This window comes from Dama dama, chromosome 14 (genome assembly GCF_033118175.1).
Source record: "Dama dama isolate Ldn47 chromosome 14, ASM3311817v1, whole genome shotgun sequence".
In the NCBI taxonomy this organism is placed as follows: domain Eukaryota; kingdom Metazoa; phylum Chordata; class Mammalia; order Artiodactyla; family Cervidae; genus Dama; species Dama dama.
The window spans coordinates 41,921,240-41,943,480 of NC_083694.1; the positions used below are offsets into that span (position 1 = coordinate 41,921,240).

General features: G+C 39.0%; 1 protein-coding gene across 5 annotated transcripts in view; it reads left to right on the forward strand.

Annotated features, from left to right (window-relative positions):
- Positions 1–22,241, forward strand: part of RERE (arginine-glutamic acid dipeptide repeats) — a 408,498-nt gene that overhangs the window by 164,769 nt on the left and 221,488 nt on the right. For all 5 annotated transcript variants that reach the window (XM_061160480.1, XM_061160484.1, XM_061160483.1 and 2 more), the window contains exon 3: positions 14,666–14,736. In XM_061160480.1, coding sequence (XP_061016463.1) covers positions 14,666–14,736 — 71 coding nt within the window. The remainder of the gene's footprint in view (positions 1–14,665; positions 14,737–22,241) is intronic.

The following is a 22,241-nucleotide window of genomic DNA, read 5'->3' on the forward strand; positions in this document are numbered from 1 at the left end:
AATATATATTACAGATATTCTTATGACATCATGTAGAGAAAAACATCTGAAAATAATGTTTACTTTGAAATTATGGAGGCTATTAGGGGAATAACTTAGTGTTATTATTTAACAAGTCTATAAAGAAATACATGTATTACATTGCACTTTTTTTCTCATTTTGTGACAAATATTTCAATACATGTTTTTGTGAATTTAAGACTTTTTTTTTTGGTGGAGATTGACTGTATAGATTGCTGAAGGCATCCATGATGTACAGAAACATTAGACATACCCACATCAGTCGATAGATACCATAGTATAACTAGCTATATATAGTTGGATTTTAGGCTATTTCAGATACCATAGTATAACTAGCTGTATATAGTTGGATTTTAGGCTATTTCCATTATAACACAACACTGCTAAATACTTATCTATCCATTTCTGCTCACTTTCTTAGAAGTGAAATTTCTGAGTTAAAGGGTATATCTGGACTGTAGCAATTATTAATGAATTGCTATTACAATTCTTTTTAACTAGCCCCGATGTACCGTAGGACTTTGACCTCTGCAAGTGACTGAGTTTGTGGTTTTGAAGTTGGAAAAATGTTCTCTAGGAGACTCATCGTCATCTTTAGATAGTAAATCTTCACCTCAGAGAACGGCTCTGACACATTTGTGCATTCTGTTTTTTATCCACAGTTAATGGTGTGGAAAGGAAGAGGTAAAACTGTGACATTGTGTCTTCTTTCTAGTGTAAAGTAAAATATCACGTTTATTCTGAGAACTTAGTGTAGTATGAATTCTGGTCAGCCTTAACTTTTATAAATTATGTAGTGTTCCAGAAAATTTGGTTATCAGTGGTCCTTGTATTTTTGTTGGAGGAGCAGCCACATATTCTCTCTAAAGAAGTCCTAAAATCAAAGTGGAAGAGAAAGGAGGGGGCCTGAGTGGTGCCTTTAGGACACCATGAATCTGCCCTCCACACAAAATGCCAGTCATCTTGTAGGAGAAGCAACGATCTTTTATTCCTACTTGTGATTCCTTGGGGGTAACGTCATGCTGAGAACTTGCCTTAGCTGAGAAGTCTCTCTAGGGCCGCAGCTGTGGGCTTTGTTCTGCTTTATGTCATCTGCCTCTAGGACCTGATTCGTAATCCCACTGGAACGTAATCGTTTATGCTGTCCAGTCAGGCTGTTTGAGTCATTCTAGCAAGAGTGTTAAGTGTTGTGTTTCTATACATTTGCTGGGGTCATCTGTTTCTTTCTAGCTTTCCTTATTCAAAAAAACTAGAATATTTCCCCTAAATAATTGTTTTGGATGTCAACATTCTTTTACTTGTTTTGTTTTTGGCTGCGTTACATGGCTTGTGGGATCTTAGTTCCCCAACCAGGGATTGAACCTAGGCCCTTGGCAGTGAAAGTAAGGTGTCCTAACCACTGGACTGCCTGCGAGTTCCCCATGAATATATAATAATTTAGAGATAATTTCAAAATAATTTAGAGATACTTGTATACAGTGACTGGAAGTGCTGAATTGTGAACTAGTGAATTCTTGCTCTGGTTCTTTAGATATGTCAAAGAATTGGCTTCTCCATTCTGAGTGGCCTCTGTTCCCATGTCATCTTGTGATCCATCTTGTCCTCCACCTTAAGATGGTGTGTTTGTCTTCAGGCCACCGAGAAGACTAAGAAGAGAAGGGGCTCATCTTCTCAGGATTCAGTTTCCAGAAGTTGAAACACTGTGCCTGCTTATAGCCCATGACCAGAATCTAGTCAGGTGACCATACCAACTTTAAGGGAGGCTTGCAAATGTGATCTGTTTTTTGAGAGGCTATTGGCCTGTTAAACATCAGCTCTTCTTAAGGAGGAAGGCAAGAATGAAATTATACACAGCTAGCAGTCTTTGTCACTGGGAGTAAGACACAAGCACAATTAAAATTATCAAAGACATAAAATTATTTGTTTTGATGTCTAGCTCTAATGGGCTTCCCTGATAACTCAGTTGGTAAAGAATCAGCCTGCAGTGCAGGAGACCCTGGTTCTATTCCTGGGTTGGGAAGATCTGCTGGAGAAGGGATAGGCTACCCACTCCAGTATTCTTGGGTTTCCCTTGTGGCTCAGCTGATAAACAATCCACCTGCAATGCAGTAGACCTGGGTTTGATCCCTGGGTTGGGAAGATACCTTGGAGAAGGGAAAGGCTGCCCACTCCAGTATTCTGGCCTGGAGAATTCCATGGACTGTATTCCATGGGGTTGCAAAGAGTCAGACAAGACTGAACTACTTTCACTTTCACTAGTTCTAATATTAGATGGTGAACATGCCAAAGGAAAGATAGTGTTTTTATTCACCTCAGTATCTGTAGCACTTAGCTGGTGGTGTCAGTAAGTCGGTGTGAATGTGTTACGAGTTTATGATTTTGTTCCCTTAGAGTATGTTTATCTTCTTTTCTTAGCTTAAATGTAATCTCAACAAGATTTGCCTGTTGCCACTTTGGTTAAACTAGCTTAAGGAGATCCCTGGGGAAAAGCCTTGTAGAGAGTGTGCGTGCACACTCAGTCGATAAGTCATGTCTGACTCTTTGCGACCCCATGGGATGTAGCCCGCCAGGCTCCTCTGTCCATGGGATTTCCCAGGCAAGAATACTGGAGTGGGTTGCCATTTCCTCCTCCAGGGGTCTTCCCGACCCAGGGATCGAACCCATGTCCCCTGCATTGGCAAACAGATTCTTTACTGTTGCGCTACCAGGGAAGCCCCAATGACTCAAGAGGTAAAGAATTCACCTGCATTGCAAGAGGTCCAGGTTGGATCCCTGAGTCTGGAAGACCCCTGGAGGAGGAAATGGCAACCCACTCCAGTGTTCTTGCCTGGGAAATCCCATGGACAGAGGAGCCTGGTGGGTTACAGACCATAGGATCACAAATAGTCAGACACAACTGAGCATGCATACACACAACCCAACTTTGGTTAAAATGAAGAAGTCTTAATCTGCGCCCCCTTCCCCTGCAAAGTTCTGATTTATTTTGTCTCAGCAGATGTTTCAGAACATGATTTTTTTCAAGGTACAAATTACAAAAAGCACAACTCTCATTAAGTGTTACATTGGCCCAGAGCAGCTGCACTCATTTGCTGAAGTGTGTTGAGTACAGTTTCATATGGAGCATCCAGAGCTGCTTACATCTTGAACAATAAATGAAATCTCTCATCTCATTTCAGGAATCAAGAGGCATTTAGATACTGTAAATCCTGCCACCTTGCTCAGATCTTTGCTAATTTTGATGATAAAAGTGACAGGTGGATGGCAGATTACCAGGCAAGATCCTGCCAACACCCTCCCCCCAATACTTTTTAGCCTAATAATGATATATATTGTTATAAAGCAAAATTATTACATGTAGAATCCTGAGGTGATAATTAGAAATTGTCATGTAGGTGAAACTCTTCTCCCTCTTCCCCCATATCTGTTGAATACTTGTAAAATGCTATTTATAATTCACAGTGAGTTAAAGATCTTTAATGAAAATATGAGGTCTCAGTATTTCAGTCACATAAAAGTGACTAGATAGTTTAAATTATTCTTAAAATATCTTCAGTCTTTGACTTTAATTTTTGAAGAAACACATGCTCAACCAATAGTAACTACAGTAAAACCCCACATGAAAGCTGTAATGATTTAAGGGAGAAAGGGAAGAGGTATTGGTAGAGTAAGAGAGTCAGGGAACAGTCTTCACTTGCCCATAGGAGTTTATATAAATCAAAGCAAACAATTAAATTTGAGGCCCGCTGAAATGGTAATATTCTTTGGGTGAGGTCCTGGGGTTTGTTCGATGTCACCTGTGGTATCAAGTGTTTTATTAATCAGCTGATAATGGAAGAGCATGCTCTTTAACTTTGGGCAAGTTGTTATGGAGGTAAGAGAAGGCAAGACCCAAAAGGAGACAGGATGCTAGTCCCTGATCCTTCATGGGGAGAAATTTATGGGATCCTTTATGGGAAGAAATTACACTCATTCAAGTGATGTTCTTTGTCAGTAACAGGCAGTAAGTGGGCATTACCACCTGAACTGGGGAGGACATGAAGGACCATGGGAATCTTGATTTGGAACTTGAGGTTGAATGGAATTGCATTTGAGCATGTCTAATAGGGCAGCAGCCTGAGGATGGGGCATGATTGGAACATGGTTAGAGGAGAATTAAAAACCAGCTGAGCAGATGTAGACATTGAGCTGAAAAAAGGACTGAAAAGGATAGCTTGTGGTTTTCCTTCTCTTATTTTTGCATGAGTTGCAGTCTGGCACTCTGTGACCTGGTGTTTATGGTTTTGGGGCAGCAGAGTCTGGATGCTTGCCTTATTACTGTGTGGGTTTTGATTTGATAAGTTTTTCTGAAGGTGCTTTTTTGCATGGTTTTTCTCTTTTAAACATCTCTTACACAGCTGTGTGGGTGCTTAGGTGAAAGACAAGTCACTCAAAAAGAAAAATCACTCATGGGGCTGTTGTGTTATCTGGTTATTAAAGCTCAGAAGTAAATTTCCGTTAAACAGAGTATCAGTTCAGTAATTACTGTGCACTGTGTGTGTTATTTATATGTCTAAATCCATATGGTAAGTTTAGCCTTCTTTCAGTGAATTTCACTTATTGTTGACATTGTGACTGATTTGAAATATGTAAGAAAATTGTCCAGCAGTTTGCAAAGGAATATATAAGGTAGAAAATTTTAATCTTCAGTTTTGTTAGCTTAAAGAAATCGGTAATAATTGAATATCTCTCTGTTCAGACTGATAATTTTCTTTAATTATAATATAGGTCCTAACTCTTTCTGGAAAATTGGTAGTAAATATTTGAGAGGGAAGAAATATTAAAAGAACACATATATTAGTCTTGCCAAGAAGGCTTATAAGATGTAGATGCCTATAAAGTACAAAGAATAATTGGTGTGGGAAATTTTGTAGCTTGATGTTTGAATTGTGGAACAGTTGCTTTTACAAAATTGAGAACTGCAGACTACAATTAACTGTCATTAATTTCGTTGAGTAGAAATATGTTCCATTTACTGTACAGTCAGGAGCCAGGCTTGAATGAGTTTAAATTGATGAAATCTAAATTATACTGACAGTCCATTAAACAGTAGCAGAAAACCCGTAAAGAAAATGGATTCACTATGATACCAGTTTATAATAAAATCATTTGCCAAATAAGAGTTATAGCCAGGCATTGTGAATTCTCCTGTGTATTTCCAGTGAGCACTGCAAATTGGTTGAACCATTTATTGTAAAGCCTAGACTCCCAGCTCATTGTTTTCTGGAAAGGAGCAGGCAGTGTTGCTCGAAATCCTTTGCAGGATGTGACCCCAGCAGATCGGACTAGCAATTTGTTTGTAGTCGGCCATGTGGGAAGAGAAGCGTCTTCACTCCAACCTACCTGTGACTGGCTGTCTTTTCCTGTGAATGCTGGGCATAGAGCTCCTGAAAGTGTTCGTCTCTCTGTGTCGGTTTCTTAAATGTACATATTTCAGCTACATTTTAGTTGTAATCTTTATGGCAAGGACATTTCCACCAGCAGTCATCCTCTGCTTAATAGGGATTTTATAGCAGAATTTATTTTTGACAGGATTTACTGAATTAGAGTGAATAGACTTGTTACCTGCCTTCTCAAGCAATAGCAAGGGTACGGGGGTGGGGGAGCAGCAAGAGTGAGAGTGGTGTTGGAATTCCTTTCCCTTGCGTCTCTGCTGCCGTGAGACACTGCTTCATAAGGCAGATGTCCCTCACTGGTTTTGAAAAGGGACACCCCCTCCTCCCAACCCTGCACGCCTTTCCCCTTCTTCTAGATTTCCTGTGTTCTCTTCTAGCACCTAAGCTCTTTACACATGCACTAGAGAGATCCACATCATTTAACTGGAGTTTGGATGTAAGGCTGGCTAGAATCTTTTCCATAGTAGGGATTCAGTATGGGTCACAAGGAGGGCTTTTAAGGAACACTTTTGGTATAAAATGTAGTGATAAGAGTGCTTAAAATATTCTTTACTTGAGTAGTAAGGGTGTCAAACCATGGCTTTTATTTAGCATATCAGAATAACTAATAAGATTTCTGCTGTTGGCAGGATCGTCTTGCTTTTTTTCTTGTTTTACAGAATTTTCAAGTCCAAGTTGCACGGGTTTGATTTGGGAATGGGGGGAGGTCTTGCAACGGCAGTTATTTCAGAACAATCAACATTACTTCTTAGTGTTAGAAAGATAATTGTCTCGAATCAGTCTTTAAGCTTTTGATGCATTAGAAGATTTTCTAACTCCTAGAGAAGAAGAGAGAGAGAGAAATGGAAACTTTAAACAAATTTGCGATTAGTTTATTTTCACCTGCTTCTCTCCCCCCTCCTACCTGCCAGCTTGATTTTTCTCAATTTAATTTCCTGTTGGCCTGATAATTCTCTGTTAGCAATGAAGATAAAGACAGGTAAATATTGGCTAGATGTATACAGTGTTGTTTTTAGACAAAAATCTGAGTAAACTTTGTAGTTCTAGTTGGAAATTTGTAGACGAATACATGGAGTTTGAAAAGGAAAGAACCAAGGATATGTGTTACCTGAGATCTTAGAATCTTTAAGAAGATGTTATTAAGCCAATTTTGCTGACTGTTTTCAGGGTCAAACATAGGCTAAGGGTAATGACTAACAAGATTTCCTTTTAACAGAGGTGCCGTTTTCCCAGTTTTTGTTTCCTTTTCCCTTTTAAGTTCCCCACTATTCCCAGACAATGCTAGTATTCCTTCTCCACAAAAGAATCTAGCAAAAAGCTAGAAGTAGGTCATCCTGCAATTGAGTTATTTCTTAGAGAAGCATTTATTAGAAAACAGCATCTTTTATGTTTATGTTGCTTAAGAGCATAGTTTTATTGCTAGGATCTCATACAGCTTCTTTTCTGTTTTAATATTTTCATTCATTTATTCCTCTATAGTTTTTAAGTGTTTATCATACCAAAGGCGGTACATTGTTTATAGAGGTGAAGTATGGTGACAGGTTTGACTAGGGGACCAAGGTGAGAGGCTCTGAAGGAGGCTAAATGGTATGCTGGGATTGGGGTTTGGGTCTTGGGGTTTCAGAGTTGTTTCATGGGTGTGGGTGTACAAACACACACACTTCTGTATGTTGGAGATTTGGAAACAACCATATTAACTAGCAAGATGCTTGTGGACTTTATTTTGCAGTATTAGACCCACTGCTTTTGGCTGATGAAGTGGTTCGGAGTGTGTGGGGTGGAGGAACCTTGTGTAAGAAGAGGGGAGAGCCAGAGAGCTGAGCAGTCGCGAGGGTCAACCTCCTTGGCCACCGCTGTGCCACCCAGCTGAGGTCTCAGGAACTTGTTGGTGAGAAAGGCTTTGTTCATGTGTACTCTTTATAAGGAAAGATTTTCTTTTGGAGATTATTTAGGGTGGCATTGTCATGCTTTGCAGAGGGGTGAGGAGATATTCCAAAGGTTAACAGGGAGAAATATGTTCCCAGAGAGGAAGTTCTTCCCCGGGCCGGAGCCCCAGTCTGAGCCTCGCCCTCTGCATGCCCGATGAGTGAGCAGTCAGTGTCCACTGTGCTTGTGAGGGGCTGTCAAGAAGGATGCTGGCAGGCTCTTTGTGTTTCAGGATGACAAACTGCCTGATGCTTCAGGCTGTGGTTTTTACCCTTGAGAGGACCCTACTCTTGCTCTGTTTTCATAGACCTGCTGATTTGGTGAGGGTTGAAAAAGCAGAGGGAACTTTTGCCTCTAGAATCCTTCTTTGTGTTTTGGCTGACTTCCTTCTCCAGCTTAGCAAATGCTGTGCTGTTGCAGATGGCTCAAGAGATTCTTGGACACAAAGCTACATTGATGTTGTGAAAGATGGCCGTAATCGCCCAGTTCAATATCATTGCCCAAATCATGGACACAGGATTTGAGGTCACTTGGTCGTGTGATCAATTTCCAGGCAGAGGCTGCATGTTAGAAAATAAATCTTAACCTCGACCCATGGTTTCATTTCCAGACACCCTCTAGTAAAGAGAAGAATTTGTTATCATGTGTTGTTTGGAATAATTGATATGGATGGTAATAGTGTCACTCATTTTTTTCTGGCCCATTTTAGGCTTGCTGATTTTAAGATTAAAAAAATATATATATATTTGCCCTGCAACAGCCATTAGCTCAATCTGGTAAATATGCATTTTCATCTGGGCAGTTTTGAAAATGTGTATTATGCACTTAATGGATCGCATCAGTTTTGCTCAGTTCTTTCAGAATTGCCAGCTTGCTTTTTTTTCCTTCTTTAAAGGTTCTTTTTAAATTATTATTCTCTTTTCAAAAAAGGTATCTACAGTGCTTGTGTTGACCATGGGGAATTTTCAGGTTGAGGATCATTGATCTAACGGAGTGAAACCAGTTTTATAACCAGCTTCAGACAATCCAGGCTCTCATAAATTACATGAAAATTTTTGGCAAATCATTTTGGCTTTAAAAGGTTACTGGGCATATATTCAACTGAGATTTTAACGTTTCTATTGACTTACATTCTCATCATTTCCTTCCCAAATAAAACCACTTTATTTTTGTGCTAACTGTAAACACACATATAAAGTTACTTTCTTAAATAGCTGCTTAATTAATGAGACAATTGGGAAATACTTCTGAGTTATTTGGCCTTTTTTAACCTTATTTGAAGGATTTCCCAGGTGGCACTGGTGGTAAAGAACCTACCTACCAATGTAGGAGACATAAGAGATGTGGGTTCAATCTCTGAGTCGGGAAGATCCCCTGTAGGAGGGCATAGCAGTCCACTCCACTGTTCTTATTTGGCGAATCCTGTGAGCTGAGGAGCCTGGTGGGCTATAGTCCATAGGGTTGCAGAGAGTCAGATATGACTGAAGTGACTTAGCATGCATGCACACAACCTTTTTTGAAAATCATTAAAAGCAATAATAAGTAGACCTCTGTGTGTGTGAGAGAGAGAGAGACTTAAATTCCAAACTGCTTCTTAGAATACATTCTCTTGTAGTTGGATTTTCCTATTCTTTTTACTGGAAGGGTTAGAAAGAAAAATTAAAAAATTTAAAAGAATAATTTTTCATGCTTTTATTTTTAAAATGATTTAGAAAAGTCAGATCAAAGCAGTGTATTTTCCCCCCATTCATATGGCAAGTTTTACATGGTGTTAAAATTTTTAGTTCATGTCAGGAATTTCATGACCTCTGACCTTGGTCATTCTTTGTGTTATGATCATTTATGTAAATAAATTCTTAAGTTTTGTCACTTAGTTTCAAGGATAATTTTGAAGATATTCTCAATCTTTTTCACATATAAGCTGTAAAATATTGATAGAGATCAAACGTGGTCCACTGGAGAAGGGAATGGCAAACCACTTCAGTATTCTTGCCTTGATAACCCCATGGACAGTATGAAAAGGTGACCTCCCCAGGTTTATAGATGCCCAATATGCTACTGGAGAAGAGTGGAGAAATAGCTTCAGGAAGAATAAAGAGTCTGAGCCAAAGCGAAAACAGTGCCTAGTTGTGGATGGGACTGGTGATAGAAGTAAAGTCTGATGCTGTAATTAACAGTATTGCATAGGAACCTGGAATGTTAGATCCATGAATCAAGATAAATTGGAAGTGGTCACACAGGAGATGGCAAGAGTGAGTATCGACATTTTAGGAATCAGTGAACTAAAATGGACTGGAATGGACGAATTTAATTTAGATGACCATGATATCTACTACTATGGGTAAGAATCCTTTAGAAGAAATAGAGTAGCCCTCATAGTCAACAGAAGAGTCTGAAATGCAGTACTTGGGTGCAATCTCAAGAATGACGGTGATCTCTATTTGTTTCCAAGGCAAACCATTCAATATCACAGTAATCCAAGTCTAATGACCCAACCACTAATGCTGAAGAAGCTGAAGTTGATATGAAGGTCTTCACAGTTCTCTGAAGACCTACAAGACCTTCTAGAACTAACACCAAAAAAAACCTGTCTGTTTCATCATAGGGGACTGGAATGCAAAAGTAGGAAGTCAGAAGATACCTGGAGTAACAGGCAAGTTTGGCCTTGGAGTACAAAGTGAAGCAGGGCAAAGGCTAACAGAGTTTTGCCAAGAGAATGCACTGGTCATAGCAAACACCCTCTTCCACAACACAAGAGATGACTCTATACATGGTCATCACCAGATGGTCAGTACTGAAATCAGATTGATTATATTCTTTGCAGCTGAGATCAAATTGCCAGCATCCGTTGGATCATAGAAAAAGCAAGAGAATTCCAGAAAAGCATCTTCTGTTTCATTGCTATGCTGAAGCCTTTGACTGTGTGGATCACATTAAACTGTGGACAGTTCTTAAAGCCATGGGCATACCAGATCACCTTACCTGCTTCCTGAGAAACCTATTGGCAGGTCAAGAAGCAACAGTTAGAACTGGACATGGACAATTAGACTGATTCAAAATTGGGAAAGGAGTACATCAAGGCTATATATTGTCACCCTGCTTATTTAACTTACATGCAGAATACATCATGTGAAATGCTGGGCTGGATGAAGCACAAGCTGGAATCAAGATTGCAGGGAGAAATATCAAAAACCTCAAATATGCAGATGACACCACCCTATGGTAGAAATCAAAGAAGAACTAAAGAGCCTCTTGGTGAAAGTGAAAGAGGAGAGGGACAAAGTTGGCCTAAAACTCAACATTCAGAAAACTAAAATCATGGCATCTGGTCCCATCACTTCATGGCAAATAGATGGGGAAACAATAGAAACAGAGACTTTATTTTCTTGGGCTCCAAAATCACTGCAGATGGTGACTGCAGCCATGAAATGAAAAGACACTTCCTTCTTGGAATAAAAGCTATGACCAAACTAGATAGCATATTAAAAAGTAGAGACATTATTTTGCCAACAAAGGTCCGTCTAGTCAAAGCTATGTTTTTTCCATTAGTCAAGTATGGATGTGAGAGTTGGACCATAAAGAAAGCTGAAGGCCGAAGAATTGATGCTTTTGAACTGTGATGTTGGAGAGGACTCTGGAGAGTCCCTTGGATAGCAAGGAGATCCAACTAGTCAATCCTAAAGGAAATCAGTCCTGAATATTCATTGGAAGGACCGATGCTGGAGCTGAAGGTCCAATACTTTGGCTACCTGATGCGAAGCATTGACTCCTTGGAAAAGACCCTGATGCTGGGAAAGATTGAAGGCAGGAGAAGGGGATGATAGAGGACGAGATGGTTGGGTAGCATCACCAACTCAATGGACATGAGTTTGTGCATGCTCTGGGAGTTGTTGATGGACAGGGAAGCCTAGCGTGCTACAGTCCATGGGGTTGTAAGGAGTCGGACACAACTGAACTGAATTCAATGACCTGTTTTACATATAACTTACCTTGTAGTTTGAAATCTCATATCTAGATTTATAATTTTTGGATCAATTTGGTTTGCCATGATAGCTCTTTAAACAGAGGTAACTTTGTATCTAGTAATAAGGTGTTGATATGCAAATTCCATATAACACTCTTCCTCAGGGCAGCCTCCAGTAAGACCACAGAGAAATGTTTAGGTGAAGGTTTATTAGTAGTTGTCCTTCACATCCTGTATGTTCCTTCCTTCTCTAACAGATTTATTCTCAGGTATATTTACAGATCGGAGAAGGCAATGGCAACCCACTCCAGTACTCTAGCCTGGAAAATCCCATGGATGGAGGAGTGGTTTCCCAGTTTGCTCAGTAGTAAAGAGTCTGCCTGCTAATGCAGGAGATGCCCTTTTGATCCCTGGGTTGGGAAGATCCCCTGGAGTAGGAAGTGGCAACCCACCCCAGTAGTCTTGCCAGGAAATCCCATAGACAAAGGAGCCTTGTGGGATACAGTCCGTGGTGTTGCAAAGAGTTGGAAACAGCTGAGCACACACACCACTGTATTTACAGATAATCATTTTCCTGAATGTATCTTTGTAGTGAGAAATGAAAGAATGTAGATTCTTTCTCCTCTTCTGGAAAACTTTTTAAATATATGTTAATAGCTACTTTATGTCTTTATAAGTAAAGGGTTTATAGTAATAATGATTCTGTTGATTATAATGTGTATATATATATATATATATATATATATGTAAAGCTTTTCTTTGTGTAAAAAGAATAGTTATTCTTAATCCTTATTATCTAACCATCTGTCATTTACTTCAATTCTGTCTAGTCTTACCAACATCAGTATCATACATCAGTCCTTTGGGGGAGTACAGAGATGGCAGAAATGAGTATGTCTTTTTGAGCTCAAAATTGATAGTGGACAGTGTAGAACATCTTGACTGCCAAATAACTGAGCACACAGTGGATTTAAATTGTCAATATATTTATACAATATTAAGGAAATTTTTTATCAGGGTAAGGAGATATTTCTTTATAGAGGAGCTATGAGAATTTACTGCCACTGGAAGTAACTTGTTATATGGCTGCAGGTGCCTTTAAGAATCAAATAGTAAAGAGGGTTTGATGTGGTCAGGCTGTGGGCTTTGGTGCAGTTGAACAGTGAAGCCTAGGGAAGGTAAGGTGTGATATGGGATCAGAGCATCGAATGCAACAAGCTTTTTTGTCACATGAGCTTTAAGAAAGTGGAGATCATTAGTCAAGAAGGGACCTGTTAGGTTTGAAGTCAGTGACTAGAAGCTAGGTATGACAGTGTTGGACTTCTCAGTGGTGCAGTAGTAAAAGAATTCACCTATCAATGTAGGAGATACAGGAGACTCGGATTCGATTCCTTGGTGGGAAGATCCCCGGGAGAAGGAAATAGACACTCCAGTATTCTTGCCTGTAGAATCCCATGGACAGTGAGAAGCCTGGCGGACTACAGTCCATGGGGGTCGAAAAGAGTCAGACATGACTGAGCAACTGAGCGTGCATGACAGTGCATGTTATGAACGACCAAAAATAGTTCCTTTGTGGGAGGTGATAGGAAGAAGAGATGTATGGGCTGTGATTTGTGTTCAGAATGAGTGAGGTGAATAAATAATGGATGTCTGGAGATTTGAAGTGCTGGTAGTGGATAAAACAAGGATTGGAACATGGAAATTAACAACCTTTGATTGTCCCCAAATTTGCCCAAGTTGGAGCTACAGTTTTTATTTAAGGAGTGGATTTCTTCAGTTTTTACTTGAACACCAAATTAGGATTAAGAAGAGAAATATTTACAACAGTGGGAAGAATTCTCTTCATCCCTTCAGGTGATTAGCATGCTACTGGATGTTGTCTGAATATGGAACAGCTTTTTTTTTTTTTCCTAGCATCCTGGACTTTGGAGTAAGATAGAAAGCTCAGTCAGCAGTTCATTCCTCAGCTGCCATTTCACTTGCATTCAGAGATCTAATTGCTGTTCTGGAGCCTACATCTGAGTAGAGAAATCAGTTGGGAAATTCTGGATGCCTCAATGTTTGACTTCCAGATTTCTTCCTTTTCTGTAATGACTGTGGGCCTCAAAAATCCTGCTGTCTTTCAGAAAGTTTCATGGAAGGAAGTGCCCCTCTGTCTTCCTTGGCTGCCTCTTGGGTCTTGCTGGTGCCTGTGGTGGGACTAGGATTTCCACTGGACTGGGGACTCCAGACCTTTGCTCTTTGGGGGGCTGGGTATAGTGTGTTCTTAACATGCATGAACTGGAGAAACGGAGGAATCTGCCTGATTTGAGAAAATTCTAAGACATTGTTGTGACGGGTCATGAGGAAGATAAAACATGACATTTTAAATGTGGGCATTATGGTCACTCTCCCTGGAAAATGTGATTGACAGCAGATGCCATTACTTCTCAGTAAATAATACACAGACTTTTATGTCCTATGCTTTATGATGATCTTGGGCTGTAGTGTGGAGAGTTTTTACATTCCTTTATAGCTGCTGCTTCTCTTAAAATCATTACTTCTAGAAAAACAAATATATCTTAGCCTGTCATTTTAGAAAGTAACCTTTAGACTCCAGCTGTTGAGAGCATCAGAAATAATTACCCAGCTACCGCCTTGTCAAATGTAATTTAAGAAAGTGCTCTTCTTCGGTGAGGAAAATCTAATTTGGTTTACTTCATTCCATCTCTGATTGGCTGCCTTCGTTTTCTTTACGATTAGAAAGTAAAATATGTTTAGGTTTAAATTTAATAGAAAGTTACCCATGAGATAGTAGATGGTTTTCTGTGTGGGTGAAAAGGTTATTGTAGTAGCATGTTCAAGCTAGTCTTTTTTACATATTTCATTCATTTCCTCACAAAATATGTATTAAAAATAAAGCAGTAGTTGGCAAAGCTGTTTGTCTTTGTGAAGATGGGGAGCATCTGTCTGAATAAGATATTCACAATTTTGTTTTGGTATGTAATTACTTGAGTAAGTAATTCCCTTTATCAAAGTTTCTTCATCTGATTATGGATAATCCCATGGGATTCCCACTCCCCTTCTTCAGGGCTGTTGGGAACAATAACTGAGGCTTTACCAATTCTTTAAATCATCAGCTAGTGATCAAAAAGAACTCAAGATCGGTTTCCCTTTAACTTAAAATTATTTGTAATTTAATATCACCTATAAAATTTTGTTTTTCTATAAAAGGTATGTGCTTTGTTATTTATTTATTTATTTATGCAGTGGCTTTATGGGCCCTGTCTTTGTTCCCTTAAAGGTAAATGCCATTGTTTTAAATTTTCTTTTTCTTTTAAAGACTGTGTGTATATCGAGAGTCGGAGGCCCAACACACCGTATTTCATCTGTAGCATCCAAGACTTCAAACTGGTAAGCATCTTTCCATGTGCTGTTGATTCTGCTCTGTGCTTTCTCCCAATTCCATCGGCTGTCTCTGTTGATCGCTGCTCTCCGTGTTGACTTGGTAACCTGCTCACCTCTAAAGTGCTGACCGCTTGGTGACTACAACACTCCAATAAGGCAGTAAGCGGTTTTGTATTAGTAACATTTAGTGTTAGAAAGCTCATCCTGCAAACAAATATTTCTGAAAATTTTATTCCTTTAGTAACTGTTTTGACAATAATTTCAGAGATTCCCTTGAGTAGTTTTTTTTCTCAGCCATTATGAAGGACCTGAAGTGAAGTGAATTTGGGATTTCATGATGAGTTGGGGAGAGAAAAAGAATATAAATGGGCCAGAGATTTTGATTTTCTGTGGCATACTTTCTTAGGTATGTTAAGCAAATATGGAGAGTATCTTGAACCTTTTTTGGGGGAGTCTCCCAGGAGTGGAGGTTGCTAGAAGGAAGCCTGGCCTGGTGATGGAATAGCTACAGTGCTTTCTCACTGAAAGCCTTTCACAAGTACTGAAGTGCTGGGATTGTCTGAAATGAAATCTTGCTTTCAGTCCATTGGTTGTCAGACTGGGCACTTTGGATCCTTCAATATTTGTAGATAGTTTGCAGAGGTCTGTAAATAAACATTCTCAGTGTTCAATAAATGTACCGTACACATGTCTGTATAACTCCTTTTCAAATGTATCAGTATGCTTCTGTGATTTTTAAAATTAACTTATTTAATGACAAGACATAGTTAAAAGAATCACTATTATTGTTTAGTATTTTCCTCAAAGTATTGTTATGTGAAATACTGTAATTTGGGGATCTTTTGAAACATGATAAGAAAGGATTCTTGTACTTGAAGGTTATAAGCCACTTTGTACATTCTTAGGTTTAGAGGCATGCCAATTGTTTAGCTTTGTAGAGATACACATCAGTGTCTGTGAATGCCACATTTCCAAACCCCTCTGTGACTTCTGATAACACTTGTGCTCTGACATACACTGTATGTGATATTTCAGTCTAAGGAAAATAATATTCTGAACTTTGCATCTCTTTTTAAAAAAAATAACACATTTTGAATGATTCCAAATGTCCAATTAGTATATCCTATTGAGTTAAAAAGTTGCCTGCCATTTACTTTTCTTTATTCAAAAGTTATCACCTGAGTAATACATGTGTTTTGCTACTTTAAAACAAAGTAAAACAGGTCATTTATGTCTAAGATTTCTTTATTCTTAATAGATCGCTTTTACCTTCTGGTTGTTTTACAAGGTGGCCTTGCAGTTTAATCTTGTAAGTCAAATGCTTTCTGTTCAGAGTTTATGTCAACGTGAGGTTTTACCATTTTTAGAGGTCTCTGCTGTTTATTATATGTTGCCTTCCAGAGATTTTTTTTACAGACGCTGCACCGACATCTGTGAGTCTGGGTGGCGGCCTCATTTCTTGAAGAGTTAGCTGGTGGTGCTACCGTCGCTCTCTGCTCACTGTCTTTGTGTGTGATTTTCACCAAATGTGTAACACCAGTGCACCATGGAAAAGATAGCTGTGGAATCAAATTGCAAAAATTTTTCTTTTAACTTAGAGTCTGAGTCCCTTTTATACAGATTTTGCACGTTAGCAGGTGCCTTCATGTTTGAACGGCGTCTCTTATGAAATGCTGATTACAGTGTGATAGCTGCTGTTTGGGGCAGAGGTTCCTGCTGAGCTACAGTAATTGCTCAGGGTATTAACAGCAATAAAAGCTGAGGCTTCTCTTGTCAGGATTGGTCTAGTGCAGCACATTAAAATGGTGTGGAAAGTGGGGTTTAGATGCCTTTTTCTAAGTCACATATGCTATGTCATGTGTTTCTGATTGAGTTCTGTATTCAGCACGTATTCATAGTTTTTGTGTAAGAATAACAAGGATGATGAAGAAATGTGTGCTCCTAGAAGAAATACAGTTATTGTCTGGTTACCCACTTTCTTTCCTTGTTTCTGAATACCACTTACGAAAAGGTAACCTCACAGATGAGAATAATCATAGACTTTCTCTCCTTCAGCTTACCCAACTAATAGGCAAAAAGATGAACAGAAGGAAATGTGCTTTGTTTCTTTGCAAAATTTTGCAAAGAAGAAAGCAGTGTTGGTTTTTGCACAGCAAATGCCACACATGGCAGGTGGAACCATGGAAAGGAATAACCCAACAGCTTTGACATGTTGTTGATTAATTACTTATTTTATCTTTTTTGGATTTGAGGTTTAACTGAGAGACGTCTTTCTTTGTTTATACCATAAATTAGAATCAGTCCTTTTATCATGGCGAGTTTGAATACAAGGCTGTGTTTGGGGACCATCAGAGGCACTGGGGGAAGGCCTTTTGTAGGGGAGGAAGCTGAAGCAGAGGTTTGGAGTAGCTGTGCAGAGAGAGAGAGAAAGTGAGCTCTCTCCCTGAGTCTTGCTGCACTGGTGCTTCTTCCTGTTGGATTCTTAGATTACCCTCCTTGTTTTCTTTCAGTGAAGGGCCCCCTTCTTGGGCCAGCTGGAGGAGCTCTCCAGTGACCGTATCCAGAAGAGCCTGGGCTCACAGCGGCAAGCCTTTTCTTCTGCTGCACTCCCCCAACTTTTTTCTGTCACCATGTGGCTGAGCGTGCACTGAGGGTTTTGTTCCAAGCCAGTCGGTATCCCTAGGGGCATTATGTGCCAGGGTGAGTTCAGATGTTCTGGGTTATTGCCAGGGCCTTCGACAGGCAAGCCTACTTGGTGTTCTCTGTTGAGTACAGCTATAAGGGGACTGAGGAATGTAAGGCAAAGGTCCTCCCCTCAGGGGTCTTGGGTTCTGCCTGGACAGACAGCTGCGGTATAGTGGATGTCAGCCTTTGTCGGAGAACACTTGTGGGATTGATGTGGAGGAAGGATTCCCTTCTTTTACCAAAAAAGCAATAAAATTATATTTTTATAGGAACCCAGGCCTTAGCATAGTAGAATTAGTTAGCTTCTAGAAATAATCATGGATTTTGAGAATGCTGGATGGAGATTATTGAGATTGGTAGGTTCCATTCAATGTGACCCCACAGAGTTCCTCATCTGGCTCTAAGAGTAGTACTTTCTGCCTGATCCTTCACTCCCAGATGAGTGGTTGAAGCCATTCTTTTAATATCCTGCATGGGAATTCTGTGTGGATTTCTAATAATTTCTGTTATTCATTAAATAGAAAAATTATGTTGCTTGTTTCCTTGAGTTATTACAGTTATCAATTCTTCAGCTATTTGTTACATGAAATTAATTTTCAGGTCAGATAGATAATTATTACAAATATTATTTTGAGCAGATACCATTGGTCCATTTTTGCTCCTATTTGGTTTATTAAATAGAGACTCCTTGGAGTTGGGGACCTGTCTGTAGTGAATTTTCGCTTTTTCCAGTTGACTTTTAGGGTTCAGGGTGTTGTTACAACTCTTCATGGATGCATATGCTCTGGTATCATTGTCATCCCTAACAGCTTATAGTCTCAGTGCTGATCCTGCATGTGGAATAGTTAAGGATGCCTCCCACTCCTTACCTTGGCAGACACACCTCCATTACTGCTGTGAATGTGGGGACTGAATTATGTAAGATTTAGTATCTGGTGTCTCTTTGTTTTGTAGCCAAATGTGAGTAGCTGAGGGAGGAATGTTTGGAATTTCTTCCTAGTTCCTGGCCTAGACCCATAACCCTACCCCAAAAGCTGATCGCCACAGTGCAACAGTCAGGGGCTTCAGCTCAGCTCCACTTACCGTTGAAATTGCCCTCTCTCCACCAAAAATAAGTTTCTCAGAAGACTGAAAGCAGTTAGCTGCTTTTCTTTTTTTAAAATGAAAGCTTAACTGAGAATAAGTGGCTATATCTTCTTGGTTTTTGTTAGAGACCTTTATATAGACAATACTGGGAGGTAAGGGAGGCTTCACTAACAGGCAACCTTGTGTGCATACATGTGTTATACACCACAGTTATTTAATCCCAGCTTGGCTGATGTGACTACTCAGCACAGAATATATGGTATATGGGCGTTCATTGTAATGTTAGGTCAACCTTGTATTGAAAACTCATAGGGGAGGCAGGAAATGTACATTAATTTGAACATGGCTAATTGAGAAGATTAGATGTTATCCTGGGATTGAGTTTTGGGGGATGGTAGAGTGCCTGGGTGGAGAGCTCCACTTAGACATCAGCTAGTCTGTTCATCAGTTGTTGTTTTCCATGACACTGGGCAAGACATTACACCCTCCTCACCTTGCTTTATTTACCTGTAAAGTTGGGATGTAAAGTGCCCGCCCACCTTGCACATGGCTTGTTTTTAGATGAGAAGATCAAGCCTACATACTGGACAGTGCAGTGATGATTGTGACATTGACTAAATAGTTGGTACTCTAGGTTTAAGCTTTTGGTAAAAGCACGTACTTCATCTGTTTTATTCATTGATTTATATATTGCATGACTCATGTAAGATCCATAATAAATATTTACTGAATATTGAATGAAGTTACACTTCAGTGGAAAAAGTTAATTGGATAAAGTTATTAAAAAACTTTAGTAGTGATTTGATACAGTACTTGCTTTAACTACAAATTAGCCTTTCATTTATTAAACAGGCCAAAGAGATCTGCTTCTTTACCTTGAGATAGCCTGCAGTGTGTGGTATTTTATATATTTAAATAATTCTAAAAATACTTTATAAAATTCATTTATAAAATTTTCTTCAGGAAGTTTATGTGAATGTAGCCAAAGTCATAATATTTTTTAGGCATTATTATGTTCCGCTTTGAATTTTCTGTATCACTGACTTTCAGCAAAGATAAATGATGTCTTAGTCTTATGTAAACATCCCAGAGAAGGCAGTTCATAGGAAAAATGCCTTTGGATGTGATGGTTTGTTTCTGTATGAAGCAGTGGTTGTTTTCTCTCTAGGTTTTTTGTAGTCTCTCAAGTTAAGCCTGCCAAATTGAGTCTTTCTGTAGTTTCTTTTTCTCTGTGCCCTCTTCGTTCATTTCCTGTAGAAAGGTCAGTACCACTTGCTTACAGCTTTGTGACTTAGGTGTTGTGTGGGATAATGAAGTGAAAACCTTGGAAGTTTGTTATTATTTTCTGCTTATAGAGTGAGGAGTCACATCTTAGATAATGGAAAGTACAGCAGAGACAGTTCTTTAAAGAGTTGTTCCTTTTTGTCAGTTTAGTTGTTCTCACCGTCAGGAGTTGGGTGCCTCAGTGCCCTTCTTATACAGTGATTCCTAGGTCAAGAAAAGGTGGAGAGAAGAAGGAAATTTTGCCATTTGCAACAACATGAATGGTCTTGCAGGGTTCCTTGCTAAGTGAAGTAAGTCAGACAGAGAAAGACAAATTTTGTGTGGTCTCACTTATATGTGGTATCTTAAAAAAAGAAAGCAAACTAGTGAATACAATTAAAAAGAAGCAGAGAACAAATTAGTTGTTATCAGTGAGGAGAGGGGAGGGGCAAGATAGGGGTAGAGGCTTAAGAGGAACAAATAAGGTAGAGGGGTATCTTGCATAGTACAATATCCCTAACAGTCTATGATAACTATAGATGGAATGCAGTCTTAGAAATTAGGAATCACTGTATTGTATACCTATATCTTGTGTAATACTGTACATCACCTATACTTCAATTTAAAAAAGGTTTCAAAAAAAAAGGAGGAGAGTTGAATTACTGACTTGATGCCAGAGTACTCTTCTGAAGGCCACACCTTTCCCATTTCTTTTTTTTAAAATAAAGGTCTTGGTCACTTAGTTGCTATCCATATGTTTTGTGATAAACTGTAATGGGGTAGTGGACTTCCTCGATGCTGTGTTTGAAGTGAGCCACCAATAATGAATATGTGTGCAAGGACTAAATGTCCTTTTCGCATGAAGTTTATAATTTAAGAGTGGGATGAAGTCACTTGGCCCTGAGTGTGATGGTCAGTCAGATGCAGCTTTGCGGGAACCTGCCGTGCTTTTCCCCACCCTCACCCCAGTTACGGGGCAGTCATGTTGAAAATTATTTTGAATCATCACAACATTTTCACATGATATGTGTCAGTTCTTAAGTGGGAGAAGTGGTGACACAAGTGAAAATCAGACTGAGGCTTTGGGAATAAACATCTCAGGGTATCTTATTGGTCCCATTTACCCAGCTTCTGAGTGGTGTGTTTTCACTCATGATTGACAGTCATTGTAGGCTTCATGGGATTTAAAGTTTTAATGGTTCATGATTATTGTGTGATTGGGTAATTCATTTTCTCCTAATGTATTTGGATTTTTAGGACTCTGTGTAGGAAATCATTGAAGAAGTTTTATTATATTTACTTCCATAAAATACTAAACTGCTCTGTATATGTGAAAGTTTTTGAATGCAGCAAACTCTGGGTATTCTGGTTTTTTTTTTCAATAGGAGCTTAAGGAAGTTTGAGACAATTTGATGTTTGTAGAGAGCTACTGTGCTAGAGGACTGGTAAATAGCTGCCATTCCAACTCTGTTTCTTAGAAGTGGAAATTTGTAATTAATGTATATGTGGATGTTTGCGTTAAGGGCCAACTCAAAATTATACAAGAAAAACTCATTAGAAGAATTGAAAGAAAAAATTAGGACAACTGAGATACTATCAGTGTTTTTTGATTCATAAATGAGAGTAATGAAATGCTTTGAAATGATGCCTTTATAAAATGTTTTAATAATTACTTGAACTTTTGCATATTAAATAATGCCATGTTTAGAAATGCTTTACTAAGGTGTTTTTTGCTTAAAACACTTGATTTGAATGAATAAGGATTTGAGTGGTTTGATTAATTCCTACTGCAAGAGATTAACAGGGATTTCAGTTTTTCAAAAATGTTGCTTACATTAAAAATTCTTTACTGTACATCCTAGTGCCCAGTTGAATCTTTGATTTGAAATTTGCAGTGTTGGTATGGGGAGGAGGGAGTTGTGTGGTAGAGATGATTATGGCTATTAACACTTGATGTTCACAGAGGTCATTTATATAGTGTCCCCAGGGCAGTATGAGTCAGAGACTGACTGCCCAGAAAGCATACTGTGTGGAAGCCCAGGGTCCTCTGGAGGGTCATCTGACGAGTAAGAAAAGCATCATGATAATGACATTCCCCGTATTAGTTCTTTTTCTTGGGATTTGTCCTTTTGTTTGTTTTCAGAGACATTTAAAAAGAACAAGTAGTTAATGGAGCATATTAAAATCTTGGACTATAAGAAGCTGTTAGGGATTCTTTTCTTCTTGAAAGGAATTATGTGTAATAGGACTCCCTAAAAATGATTTAATATGAAAAGTTTGCTTACCTGTAATTTCTAAGCAGTTTTAAGAACCGAGATTCGCTTAAGTATTTGGGTTTTATGGGGTTTTTTAGTTCATTAAAAACTACATGAAATTGGATCGGTTAAGTTTTTTGGAAATGTTATATACTCCCTAGAGTATTCGAAAAAGGAACATGTTCAAACTATTACCTGAGCTATCTTTGTGATACTTACCAG